Genomic DNA, 12,695 nt, shown 5'->3' with positions numbered 1-12,695 from the left:
GTCTGCTGGCAGTCCACTGTGAGATGAGAGAGGTCTGGACAGGCAGCAGGAGCCCAGCACAGCTTGTGGGTGTGCCAGCTGTGGTAATTTGCTCAGTGCCTGCACTCTTCCTTCCATACCTTGACTCTAGGTTTCCCAGCAGGTCCCTCTGTACATAGCCCTGCTGTGGGAGTTCACTGGAATCACTCGTGAAGCTGGTGCTCCTCAGGAGCTGTGGTTTAGGAATGCCTGAAGGAAGGACTCAAGGGGAGTTGACTGACAAAAACATTAAGTGTACAGCAGTCAGATGGGGGGGAGATCATTAAAGAGCAAATGGAAAACTGTGTCTGTGTCTGCTGCGGTGTTTTGAAGTGAACCTGAAGATTTGTACCATTGCTCAAGGGATAATTTTATAAGTGTTTTGATGTGTGAAACCTTCTGAAGATGCTAGAATCCTCTCCTTGCCCTAGTTTTCTTTTGTTGTGAAGCATTTTGTAGTTGTTGCAGAGATGTGACTCTTTAGAAACTAAAGCCCTGATCCAGCAGAGAAACTCTGTACATCCTTATGAACATAAAACTTGCAAAAACATAGGTGAGAAATGGAGTTTCCTTGACATATAATCCAACAATCAAAAGGGTATTTTTGAAAGCACTGTTCTGAAATGTCACTGGGGGGAAAAAAACAACCAAATAAGAAAACCCCTTTTATTTATTATGAGGATTATGCTTTGATTTATGCTACTTTGGTGTTTTCTAGCAGTGATGTCAAAGCATCTTGCCCAGATAAGCAGCTTTTGTCTCTGGACTTTGCATAACAAGGCTAATCCCAAACACACTCTTAGAAGACAGAAGACAGCATCCGTCCCATTCCCTAGGTTATATTTTATGTAAAGACAGTGTAATTTTGGAAAACTTGGTGCGGGTAGGGAGTAGAAATTTGGAAAATGGAAAGAAAATAGCAATGGGAAACCCAGAGATCACATTTGTAAACAACTGTATTGGTTGGAATGTTCATGCTTAGTTTAAATAATTTGCTTTTTGTTGCCTTGGTCGAGATCATAAAAACTCCAGCCCTGATCCACGTTAGTAGGGGAAAGGCAAAGGGCCTTTCATAATATGATGTGGACTTTTCTTCCTTTAGGGTTTTGGTAGTTGTCTCTCATGGTACAAAAATGAGTCAAACTATTTCTTCTTACAAAACAAACCTTTTTTTGGTGTGCGTTCAGGACAGAGGAATTTTCTGTTTATTTTTCCTCACATGCTGGGTATGCTTTGGTGATGCTTTAAAATATTTCTGTGCCAGCATTTACTTCTAAGCTATCATTTCTTCTACAAAGCCAAGCTGCTTAAACGTTGTGGCAGTGATTCTGCTATATTTTCTCCTGCCCGGTCAGTTAGAAGTGCTCTCTGAAACTTCCCAGCAGTTGCTGCTTTTGTAAGCCTCCTTTTCTGTTCTACCCCTCTCCATGTAGATTCTCAGGTTTCTAAAGAGGCTTGAGTCATGTTGCTTCCTTCCCTTCTCCATCTTTCCCCACAAGCACTGAAACCCTGTGCATCTTCATGGGACTGAGTATCTGCTGTTGGGAAGAGGCCAACAGATTCCAGTCCTCCCTAGTGAGCACAGGCCCTTACAGCCAGCATAATTTTCCACACCTTGCACCCTCAGGGAAGAAGTTCATTTCATTGACCCGTTCACTTGAGCTTGGCTTCTTAATACTGCTTCAGATCCCTGTTGTTTCAGGTGCACCACCAGGTGAGAAGGTTACAACAGGAGGAATGTGGTGAAAATCAGGGTGAGAAATTTGAGTGAGGGAAATGTGAATTAGTTTACTGTGGGATGTTAACCTGATAACACACATGGCTGATAGAGAGGCTTGCTGCCAGGTCCACCAAGAAGTGCATGTTGTGGGCAAGGGTGAAGGCTGGGACAAGGGAACAGTGGAAAAGGTGAGGCAGGGGTGGAGGAGACAGCTGCTGTCAGAGGTGTGTAGTGGGCAGTGGTCAGGTGATGAGGCAGGGGCTGCAGAAGCTTACCTGGCTGGGCAAGTTGAGGTTCTTCCTAAAATGCCAAGTAATAGAAGCCTTTAGATGTGAAACCTGCCTTTGGTGTGAGTGTATGTGTATGTGTGACAGTCTTCCCTATCACACTCACCTTCTGTGCTTTGCACCATTTTCCATTCTGAGAATTGTGCAGAACTCAACTGAATTTTTTTAGCAGCAGAATTTTCAGAAGCAGAAGTCACTGTCAGGGAAGGAAATGAAGGATACATTCTCTGAGCTGCTGCTGCTATGCCCATCTTCCTTGGCACTGTTTAAAATATTCTATCCCAGCCAGTTTTTGTGGACAGTGCAATCCTTTGTTACTCATTTCCTTTAGAGTTGGCTTGAACTTCACTCTTTTGCCCACACAGAAACGTAGCAGAGATGAAAAGCTGAGGCAATATTGATAAATGCCACTTTGATTTGGAAGTGTCTCATCCTGCAGAGCTGAGCAGGGCCTGCCATTTTGGTAACAGTTCATGTGGTTAAACTTGGGCAGGTTGTGCTGTTTGGATGTACTTGGGGTTTCATGCTGCAGGAATGTATCATTCCCAGTCATCCTCTGCATCAGGAAAAACTGAATGAGCTCTACATGCAGGGGAAGAGCAGAGGTCAGAGAGGCTTGAAGTGACTTGCCCTGAGGTCACCTGCTGAACATTTCCTGGTGTGGGCAAGGGCCTTGATGGCTGGTGAAGTTCTGATGTCGTTTCTTGTGTTAAACACCCTCCTCATGGTCTTTGCTGTGTGTATTTAGAAACAGGTTTCCAAAGTTCTGGTTCAACACTCAAGGTTGGACTCTGTGGAATGGCTGGATTTTATGCCATAGTGGGTTTTCCTGAAGGAATGAGGTCCTGGGCATACTTGAGAAACTGAATATAAACAGTTTGCACTTGGTTATATTTCAAGCTGTAGGATGAGTTTTTGAGGACCTGCTTCTTAACATTACTGGCAAACACCCATCTACCTAGTTCCATCCCTGAACAAAATTAATCATCAAAATTACTGTCCAGTGCAGAGATTGAGATTTATTTGCCTGTTGGCAACAGGTATTTTTTTCTCCCTGCCTGTTCAATTTCAGTGTTAAATTGTGCTTCAGGGGTGTGACTTAGTGTTGTCTGAGGGATGAGCAGGGTCTAAGGAAGCCCCCTGAGAGCCCTTTGGGGCAGCCTGAGGAACATCATCCCCACCCCGCCTGAGAGGCACCATGTCCATGGTGGCAGCTGCTCCCATGGCAGCGTGCTGGCCACTGGTGCCATCTTCCTCTCAGGCACTGAACACCGGGGCTAACATCACTTGTGTTCACTTTGTTCTCCACTCGTGAGCTGCTCCAGGGGGGACAGAACAGTGGTGTGGGAGTGAGGAATCTGCATTTGTCCCGAGAGGCCTGCTTAAGAAGCTGCTGCTGCCTATTCCCTGGTTGGTCGGTGCTGGATTATCTGCCGGTAGGTGGCAATGCTGTCCAGCTGGAATGTCACAGAAATCTTTTTTTTTTTTTTTTTTTAACCTTTGGACATTGGCTTTGCACTTTCTTATTCTGAAACCCTGTAATTAGCTCGCAAATTCCTAATTATGGTTGTTTATGGGGAACATGTATTACTGCTGTCCTATGAATTTAATCCAGTCTTTGTTCCTTTCTTGCCCTTGGCTGTGCTGAGGACAGACAATAGTCTCTTCTGCTGGTGCCTGTGTGCCAAAGGCATAAGGAAGCCTTTGACTTCTCGGTAGCTGAATTCAACAGGAGCAGGTTGCTGAGAGCCAGCAGGGGCCTGGAAGGTGCACCAGCCTACCTGGGGCTGCTGAGTTCTCCAGAAACTGCACTCTGCTCTTCTCCATCTCCTAAATACCAGTGCCAGAATATAGAAAGAAAACTCTCCAACGTAAGAAGTATTTCAGTATCACTGCTTCATAACACATCTGGTTATTTAAATAGTCTTCAGGTCAAATTAAGTGCAATCTGTTGCTTTAAGCCACTTGACACTGGAAAGGTTGGAAAGGTACTGCAGATGGACTGTGACCTGATAGAGGCCTCTGAAGATACAGCATTGTGAACACTAAACAGATGTAATAGTAATTACATTCTGAGAGCAGATACTCTGATGTCAAAAACACAGAAGCTCTTTTCCTCACTTTGGTGTCTCTGGTCCTGGGTTAGATTACATTTATTTGGTAAAGGCAACATGTGTCTGTGGCTAAAATATAGAGGTAAGATGCTATATGGGATAATCCTAGCCAAGACCCTAAAAATTTATAATATGAAGTGTCCAGTGACAGTGTATATGGTGTTTTCTTGCAGGCCTCTTTCCTCTTTCTCACCTTTCTGTTGTGTTTTTTTAACATCTCATCTGTAAGGATTTTCCCTTTGAGAATATCTTTGAGCAGGAAATGCACAGAAAACACCTGTTAGTCATTGGGAGACCTGGGCCCAAGACCCAGCACTCAGGGCCAGCAGAGCATCTCTCTGATGTAAGCCAGCTTGAGACATGGCTTGTCTGACCATGCAAAGGGAACAAGAGGTCCCTTGTGCCAGCAGCCTACACCCAGACAGCAGTTCCAGGGAAAGGCAGGCACTGAAATTGTGATGTCTCTGCCTGGCACAGGTGGGTGGAACTAGGGAGGCCTAATAGCCCTTCCTCTATTGCAGGGCACACCAAGAAGGCTGTGACTGATGCAGTCCAGTGCTTATAAGAATGCTTTTTGGGCAAAACTGCAGTGCCATATCCTTTAGCAGGGAGGTGCAGCAAGACCCAGGAATATCAGAATGGCCATTCAGCTGAACTGTAGTTTTCCTTCTAGGAGAGGCCTATAGCAGTGTCTGGGGGAAGTCGTGTAAGCAGCAACACAGATTTGCTTGTCCACAGCTTCTGGTGAGGAGTAACTCTGTGCTATAGGCTGTGTCTAGGGCACTGTGGTTTTCTAACCCCTGTACTCACACAGTCCCCTTTTGGAGCCACTCATCTGACTGATGTGCAGAATGTGCTGAACAATGCAATTCATGCTTCAGTAATACCTCATGTGGGGAGAAAAGGGTTCCCTTTTGTTAAGAACACATGCATGCTTTGTATATACGTTGCTTAGCACAGGGAGCTCTGAGCATTCTGGGGCCATCTGCTGATATTAAAGTGTTCCAGTACACAGAATCAGGTATGGAATCAACAGAGTGACTCAAAAGTGTCTGGAGACAAAACACCCATTTTGTCTCTCATGTCATCTCCTTTTGTGGTAATACTGGTTAATGTAAGACGTGCTCAGAAGCATGTTGATGTTGATGAAGACTTCAATTCAAGGTTGTATCTGCAGACCATGTAGCTTCAGAGAACTTCAGGCCTTTGCAGTTGCTTAATCCTGGTTATTTATCACCTTATATCTTGAGATCTGATTGTAGAGGTAGCAAGATAGAAGGTGGGCAGTTGCATGTGTAGTCTGTAGAGAGAGGATGGAGGTTTTTTTGTTTAGATCAAATGCCTTTAGCATTCATGCCTTCCTGCTTTGATACATACACAGTAGGGCAGTGGAACAGCTGTTGTGTTTGGCTAGATATAGACAGATTATATTTCAGGAGACCTTTAATTAAAGACAACAAGTACAAATAAATTGGTTTATATTCCACAGCTTTGCTTTAATTCTCCAAGGTTCTGTGTTGAAATGTATAAACAGTGCAGTGTCAGCACATACATATTTCCCTCAGAGCTTATTCCAATTCCCCATGGCATGACAGCTGCCTGAATTCTGTGCTGCTGTGGGTGAGGAACCTCAGCTCCTGCCTGCCATCCTTTCTGGCTGCCACAGCCCATGGCCAGGCTCATCTCTAGAAGCCACAGGAGCAGGGCTGCACAGCCTCCCTCAGGAGAGCAGTGGCTCTAAGGAGTGCCAGCCCCTGGAAGCTGGGCAGTGTGGCTGAGCTGCTGCCATTACTTATTAGCAGGTATAGCAAGTCTAGGACTGCTTCTTCCTGGGTGTGACAGTGTCCTTTGGACAACACAACACTGGCAGTAATGGGGCCACAGTGATGCTCTGAGCTGATACCAAAAGCCTTGCTCAGTTCTGAAAGAATGTTTGAGGATTGAGAATGATTCTTGTTTGGATCACTTCTGCTTGTTAATGATGATGTGCTGATAGTTAATGTTTCATTCTCCTTAAAGAGTTAAGACACAGGACAAGCTCTCAGGAAGTGCTGAAAACAGATCAGAGGGTCTCATCAAGATTTTTTTGTTGTTGTTTGTTTTTCTACACTAGCAAGTAGTGCAGCCCAGGAGGAACAGAGCTGTGGAGTCAGACAGTTACCAATGAGGACGTGATCTTCACACTACACAAGTTTCAAGAGAGTTTGTTTCAGACCACCACTAGTCCAGATTTATGGCTTGTGAGCCTCCTGCAGTGGATCATTTGGGTTGGCTTTAGCCAGAAACAATCTGGTTAGCCTGCTGTGTGTGCCCAGTGCCATGGACCATAGCACAGTAGGTGGGGACAGTCAGGTGTTTCATGCTCCTCATTTAAACTGGCACTAATTTAGCCATGCCAAATGTGGAATTAGGACAAGGCAAACATGAGTGCATAGTTGTTGCTGCATGCTGAGACCAAAGGATCATTTAAGGTTCAGTGTACGGCATTTCTAAGAAAAATGAGCACTAGAAGCAGTGCAGCAGTCGTGCACCCTGATCACCTCCCAGCTCTGCTTCAGTACCTGCTGCTGCACACACAATGCAGGAATTCAGTCTCCTTCAGCTGGCTGCAGTCAAACATGGTACTACTTCTACCTCTGTAAGAGTACTAGAGAGCATGGAGTAAGAACAGATCTCTCATAGCTTGGTGTCTGAATATCCCTCTACCATCCTACTTGGAGCCTAGTGTAACTTCCAGAAGTGGTACAGGGAGAGAGTTTGGATTACATTTTATTGTGGAATTATAAATGATAGGTAAGTTGAGGCAAAACAGCTGTCACAAGCACTGCCTCAGCCTGGCCTCCATAACATGCAGGGCTTTGACCAAAGGTCAGCTCTGTCTCCTTGGCTGCACCAGAATGGTGTCTGCCAGCTGGAAGCTGTTAATGAAGGACACAGCACAATCACAGGCCACTGTGATAGTGTGAACACCAGTCAGGGATTTCCTTGGCTTAGAACATTGCTGCAGGGAAGGTACTTACTGCTGATTCTCCTTAAGAAAGAGTGAGCATGCTACTGACACTGTGCTGTAACAAAGAGCTGTGTGGCAGTGTGGCAGAAGGTCCCGTGTCTCCGAGCAGTCCATCAAACATCACATCGATGCAGTCAATACTGAAGGTGCCAAACAGAACATAAGTGCAAATAAAATGAGTCCAGAGCTGCAGCATGAAATTCATGAACTCATCTCAGTCTTCAGTACCATACAGTGGCTTGCAAAAACATTAAAAAAAATATGGCTGACTCTTTTCCAAACAAGAATTGTTTCTGCAAAATCTGGTGACCCCTTGCTAGAGATCCTACATCTTCTAGACAGCAAAGGTTATGCTAAGTATGTCTAGCCTTGGTTTTTACTTCATGTACAGAATCACGTTACTTCACAAGGACATATGGCTGAAAAACACTAAGCTGATTGTCAGAAGGCTTTAAACTCTCCCTCATTGACCTAAACTTGGAATAGCCTGTCCCAAACTGGATGCTGTATTTGGAAGCCCTGACTTTTTAATTAAAAGTGAGCTGCTTTCTGTCCCTAGGAGGGGTTGCTGGCAGCAATGTTTACCGAGGGATAGAAACTGCAGCCTGCTGCTGCTAAGAAAGCCTTGTCTTCAGTCTTACATACCCCAGAGGGGAGAGGGGAAGAGTCAGAATCCCAGTCTCAGAGAGCTCTTAGGGGGTTGATCTTGATCTTTATGCTGCCTTCCTCCATCTCTGGAAGAAGCTGCACATTTCTAGTCTAGGATAGATTTCATGCACTGGAATTCTTCCCAGAGTTGGCACAGCTTCAAAGGGTTTTAATCTTTGCTGTAGAACCCACATGCTGTTGCAAAGATCCCCAGGGAAAAATAGCTGGAAATGGACAAAAGAACAACAAAGCTTCAGGGTCCTTCAGGAGGCTATACCCCACTGAGATGATTCCCCAGAAGCCAGTCATCCAAGCAAACCCCTCTCTTCGTTCCCCGTCTCCCCTTGGTCACCACAAAACATCCTAGCCCTTGGGTTCTCTGCAGGACACTTGACTTTCACAGTGTGCCCTGCTGTTTCCTTTGCTGGTGAGAGCTCTCCCTGCCAATGCTGAGTTAGGGCCTTAGCTGCTTTTCCTTAGTGGCATTTTCCTGTCTCTTCAAGGTCTCAGAAGAACTTTCATCTGCCAGAGCACTTGAGTCACTCACAGCAGCAAAAAGTTCACATGATCTCAACTGTTGCCACTGTACAGAGAACCCTGGTGATAAATGCTGAGTCCCTTCACCCTTCCCTTTACACAGATATTCTACTTCAGGCCTCTTTCAGGCTTGGCCATAAACATTAATTTCTGGGGTGTAGGGTGATTTCTGATTTATTTCTGGGGTGTAGGGTGGAGCACTTAACAACACAGAGCACTGAGGCCCCAGAACAGCACTTGACACATCACTGAAGTATCCACCTGTGTATCTACACAGCAGGTTGATAAATTTCTATCTACTCTGCAGGTGCAAAGTTCTGGGGGTTCTGTCTGCACAAAAGAGAAAGTGCCCAAGAAACTTGAACATGCACAAACTGGTGGTTGTGGAACATGATTGGTGTTTAATCTCAAAAAGCTTGGGTCTGTTTCTACTCAGGTTGGATTGTGAACTGTCAGCAAAAAAGCGGATCAAGAGCAGTGCTGAGGTTACCTGTGAAGTTTGTTGTAGCACAGAGGAAGGCTATTAGTTAGAAAAGGAAGTTCAGTTCCAAATCAGATACTAGCTTTAGCTCACAAGCCTGATCCTGCAAGCCTCACTCATTTAAGTGGCTGTCTTGCTTTCAGCAAGATTGGTGCAGCCAGCAGCTCTCAGTAGCTTGAGCCAGAAGTTTTTATAGATAACTATATCTAGGCTGGAGGGGAAAGGGAGAAGACAAACATAGCAAACCTAATTCATTTTCCACAATAAAGCAGTAATAAAAATGAGATAGTAAGTGAGCCTTGTCCTCAAGGTTACTGAATAGCTACTGAGTTACAGGAAAGGCTACCATGTTTGGTAATAAATGGTGTCACAGACTGCAGGCATCAGCAGCGGTTACTACAGACACAGTTTCCAAGACACAGACAGGCAGGAAAAGAGAGATGGAAAAAGGAGAAATAGTAGAGTTAAAAAAGGGTTAACTGGACTTTTGAAAGATCAGTGTCTAAAAACCTTATTCAGTATAGAGTCAGAAATCCTTGGTATTCCGAAACTCTGGCATGCTCCAAACCCTCCTGTTGGGCTGGGTGCCCCGTTCCACATCCTCAGAGATGGTCTTGATGTCACTGATGAATGGGGAAATCCTGGACCGAGATTTAAATGTTGTTAAGGAGAGGCTGGTTCTGTTCTTTGTGTTCCACTGCCTTGCAAGCTTCTTGGCCTCTTCCTCCTCTTTGATCTTCTCAGCAGCTTCCTGCAGGACGGAGCGGAAGAGCCGGGATACTTCCTGCGCTTCTGGTTCGTACTCCGCAACCACTTGCCTGAACCTGGAAGCACAGTCGAGGCACAGCTTTGATTAAAAACATCAAATCCCAGATTGCTGCCAAATCGCTGTGCTAGGCTTGGAACTTGCACTTTCCTGCTAAATGGGACTCCCTGGACAGAAGGGAACAACAACAAGGAGGCGCCATGAAGATATGCCCAAGGTCTCTAAAATCACAAGCAAGCCAAGGAATGTAAGGAAGAGATGAATCACTGTTTCTTATAAGCACAAGAAATAATAGGGAGAACCAAAGAAAGCTAGAAGGCAAGTCTGAAACAGAAGGAAGGGCTCTTTTCACACAAAACCTATAAAACCATAACTCAATGCTATTAATAGCTTAAGAAACAAAATTATTGGACAAGTTTGTGGAAAATGTCCCCAGCACTGCTGATTGAATGTGATTGTCCAAATGCACATCATTGCTCGAGGTAGTCCCTGAACTGCAGCTTACCAGAAGCTCAAGGTAGACCAGGGAAAGCCCCACATGACTTCCCCTGTTTTCCATTCTTGTTCCCGATAGCATTACCCAATGGCTTCTAGACCAAGGAAAATCCAGTCACTTTCTTTGGTAGTCTTTCAATATTTAACTTTCTGTGGTGTTTCATCTTCCTATGAATTTCTGTAACATAATGGACTGGCTCAGCTGAAAACATCTTGGTTGGCAGCACTAACAGATAATTCTGTATCTAATTAGATAACTGAATTACTTCAGTGCCTTCTCAGCAAAGAGCTCAAAACTGAGTTTTTTCGAAATTTATTAACCTAGCTTAGTACCAAGGAAGTGAAGAATCACCACTGTTTATTTTGCAGGTTTATTTTGAAGATAAGATGCAGGGCAGAATAGTTTTCTTGAAGCCACTAAATGGGCCACTGGCTGGGCAACAAAGAGATCATGCCACACCTTGTTGGGTGAATTGTCCCCAGCCTGGAGAGTGTGGGAGCCACTGCCAAGGCTCACCCTCCGGTCACATAGATATTCTGATTGTTCTGCAATAGTACACATTTGTGACAGATGGTAATGTGGCTGCTCTTCTCATAAATAATCAGTTCTTAAGGTAAAATTATACTTGCAAGCAGACACAGAGCTAAACTAGTACTTCACTAAAATCAAGGAATTTGTACTGCAGGGAAGCTAAAGTGTTTAAGGTAAGCATTTTGATATTTTCCTCCAACAGAACTGAACAAGGATGGAAAACAGTAGGACTGTGTTTAAATGAGCCCAGTACAGCAGAAGCCAATAGAATGAGATATTGCCTCTTGGGTTTTTGAAAAGCCCCAGGGATGTAAGAAGGAGTACATATGTACATATGGAATTGCATTGCTTAATGGTGTGCCAAAGGATACCCAAGATAACAGGGGCAGAAAGCAAGCCGAAGAGAAACCAGAAAGACTTTTTGCATGTTTCTGTATTTTGACTCCAACTGTGGAGGCCTGAAATTGGCCACACATCTTGATACCCTGCTGTATCCCAGATATTTCTCTCCCAGCAAGTACTGGCAGCTGCAGGTACAGTTGTGGAGACACCAGTGTTGCTCACTGAGGGAACTTAGTGTCAGCAGAAGCACCAGTCCCTTCCAGTGTCAAGCCAGAGTAGTTTGACACAAAACCTTCCAAAGTCACCAAAATGTTCCTTAACTGTTTCAGTCGCTTTGGATGAATTCTTAATCTCCCCCCTCTGCCCCCTCACCAAAAACCTCAAAACTTTGAACGTTTGGGTGCAAAAAGCCTCTGAGTGCTGTAGTTCATGCTGCTTATTTAAGCACTGGCACAGTGATGCCAAACTGAATTGTACAGAGCCTGAAAGGGAAAGAGATGATCTCTTGCTGAGGGTTAGCAGACAACAGCAGGAACTGGGATTTTTTAGAAATCTTGCAAACTTCCTTTCTGCCTTTTGAGGAGGCACTTCAGTTGCATTATCAAAGAGCCCAAAATACAGTTTTCACAATAAATACATTTTTCCCTTTATCCTATTTGAAGCATAGACAAGTGAGTCCATAGAAACTCAAGTCTCCACAACATTCTTATTATTATACCAGGGAAAGCAGCTTCAAAGGATTTCTATTGCAGAAGTGAACTAAAATGAGACTTTCATTATTTTATCTCAATGTGTGTTTTAAAGAGAGGTGCTATAATATTTTATACATATATATATATATATATCATTACTTCCTCCTCTTTTTTATTGGCAATTGTGCACCCAAAAGGCCCCATCACTGCCTCCACTTTCAGAGGCTGTGTATCATACTGCTGGATTGTAGTTTCTGAGCAGGGAGCAGCACACATCAGGCTATTACTGGGCCAGTGCCTGGCTCTGGGTACAAGAGGAGAAATGAATGATTTGACAACAAATATTCCTCCTGGGAAGGGAGCTCTAATGCTGATGCCCTGGGTTGCTGAAAACACTCCCAACCAATCCAGCTGAAATAGTTTTCTGAAATCAAGGTAGCTTTCCACCTGCACAGCTATCTGCCTGTTTGCACTCTTCTTAGCTTAGTTTTGTCAACTCTGCTCTTAAGATTTACCTCTAACTTTTCAGGACCAACACCAAAAATACTTTGGAAGGATTTGAGCAGGTCTAAGAAACAAAGAGAAAGCGATCCAAAAGACTGTCTGCCAGTCCCACAATGGAAAGCCACCCTGATTCTGATGGAGAAGGGAAAGGGGATCCTTTTCTCTCCCCTAACAGGATGAACTAAATTCACTCCTTTATTAATGCCCACCTAACTTCAGTACCAGCATGTTTGTGTTAGGGACAAGCTCGTGTAAGAAGTCCTAAAGAAGTGCACACCACAAATATTTCTCAACAGCAAAGATGGACAGGTTATAAGGGCTGAGCTCCAGCTAAACCAGTCTGTGTATCAGAAAAAAAGGATGGTTTTGCTGCAGGCAGCTAAACATAACCAAAGCCATCTTCCCCAGGTATCAGTGAACACCAGTTGGTGTGCTGGATGCTCCAGCAGTCTGCTCTCTGCACAGAACAGCCAGTACATAAAACCAGAAAACCACTGGAATCAGGGAGTATGGCCTTGTATCTTGGGAAACAAACTCCACACAAAGCTG

General features: G+C 44.5%; 1 protein-coding gene across 3 annotated transcripts in view; it reads right to left on the bottom strand.

Annotated features, from left to right (window-relative positions):
• Window positions 1-5,610: 5,610 nt before the first annotated feature.
• The window catches only part of RD3 (RD3 regulator of GUCY2D), a 55,080-nt gene continuing 47,995 nt past the window's right edge, over window positions 5,611-12,695 (bottom strand). For all 3 annotated transcript variants that reach the window (XM_059841093.1, XM_059841092.1, XM_059841091.1), the window contains exon 3: window positions 5,611-9,639. In XM_059841093.1, coding sequence (XP_059697076.1) covers window positions 9,342-9,639 — 298 coding nt within the window. In that variant the 3' untranslated portion in view covers window positions 5,611-9,341. The remainder of the gene's footprint in view (window positions 9,640-12,695) is intronic.

This window comes from Haemorhous mexicanus, chromosome 3 (assembly GCF_027477595.1).
Source record: "Haemorhous mexicanus isolate bHaeMex1 chromosome 3, bHaeMex1.pri, whole genome shotgun sequence".
Classification (NCBI taxonomy): domain Eukaryota; kingdom Metazoa; phylum Chordata; class Aves; order Passeriformes; family Fringillidae; genus Haemorhous; species Haemorhous mexicanus.
The sequence above is the reverse complement of the archived record's forward strand: the minus strand, read 5'-3'. Positions and strand labels throughout refer to the sequence as shown.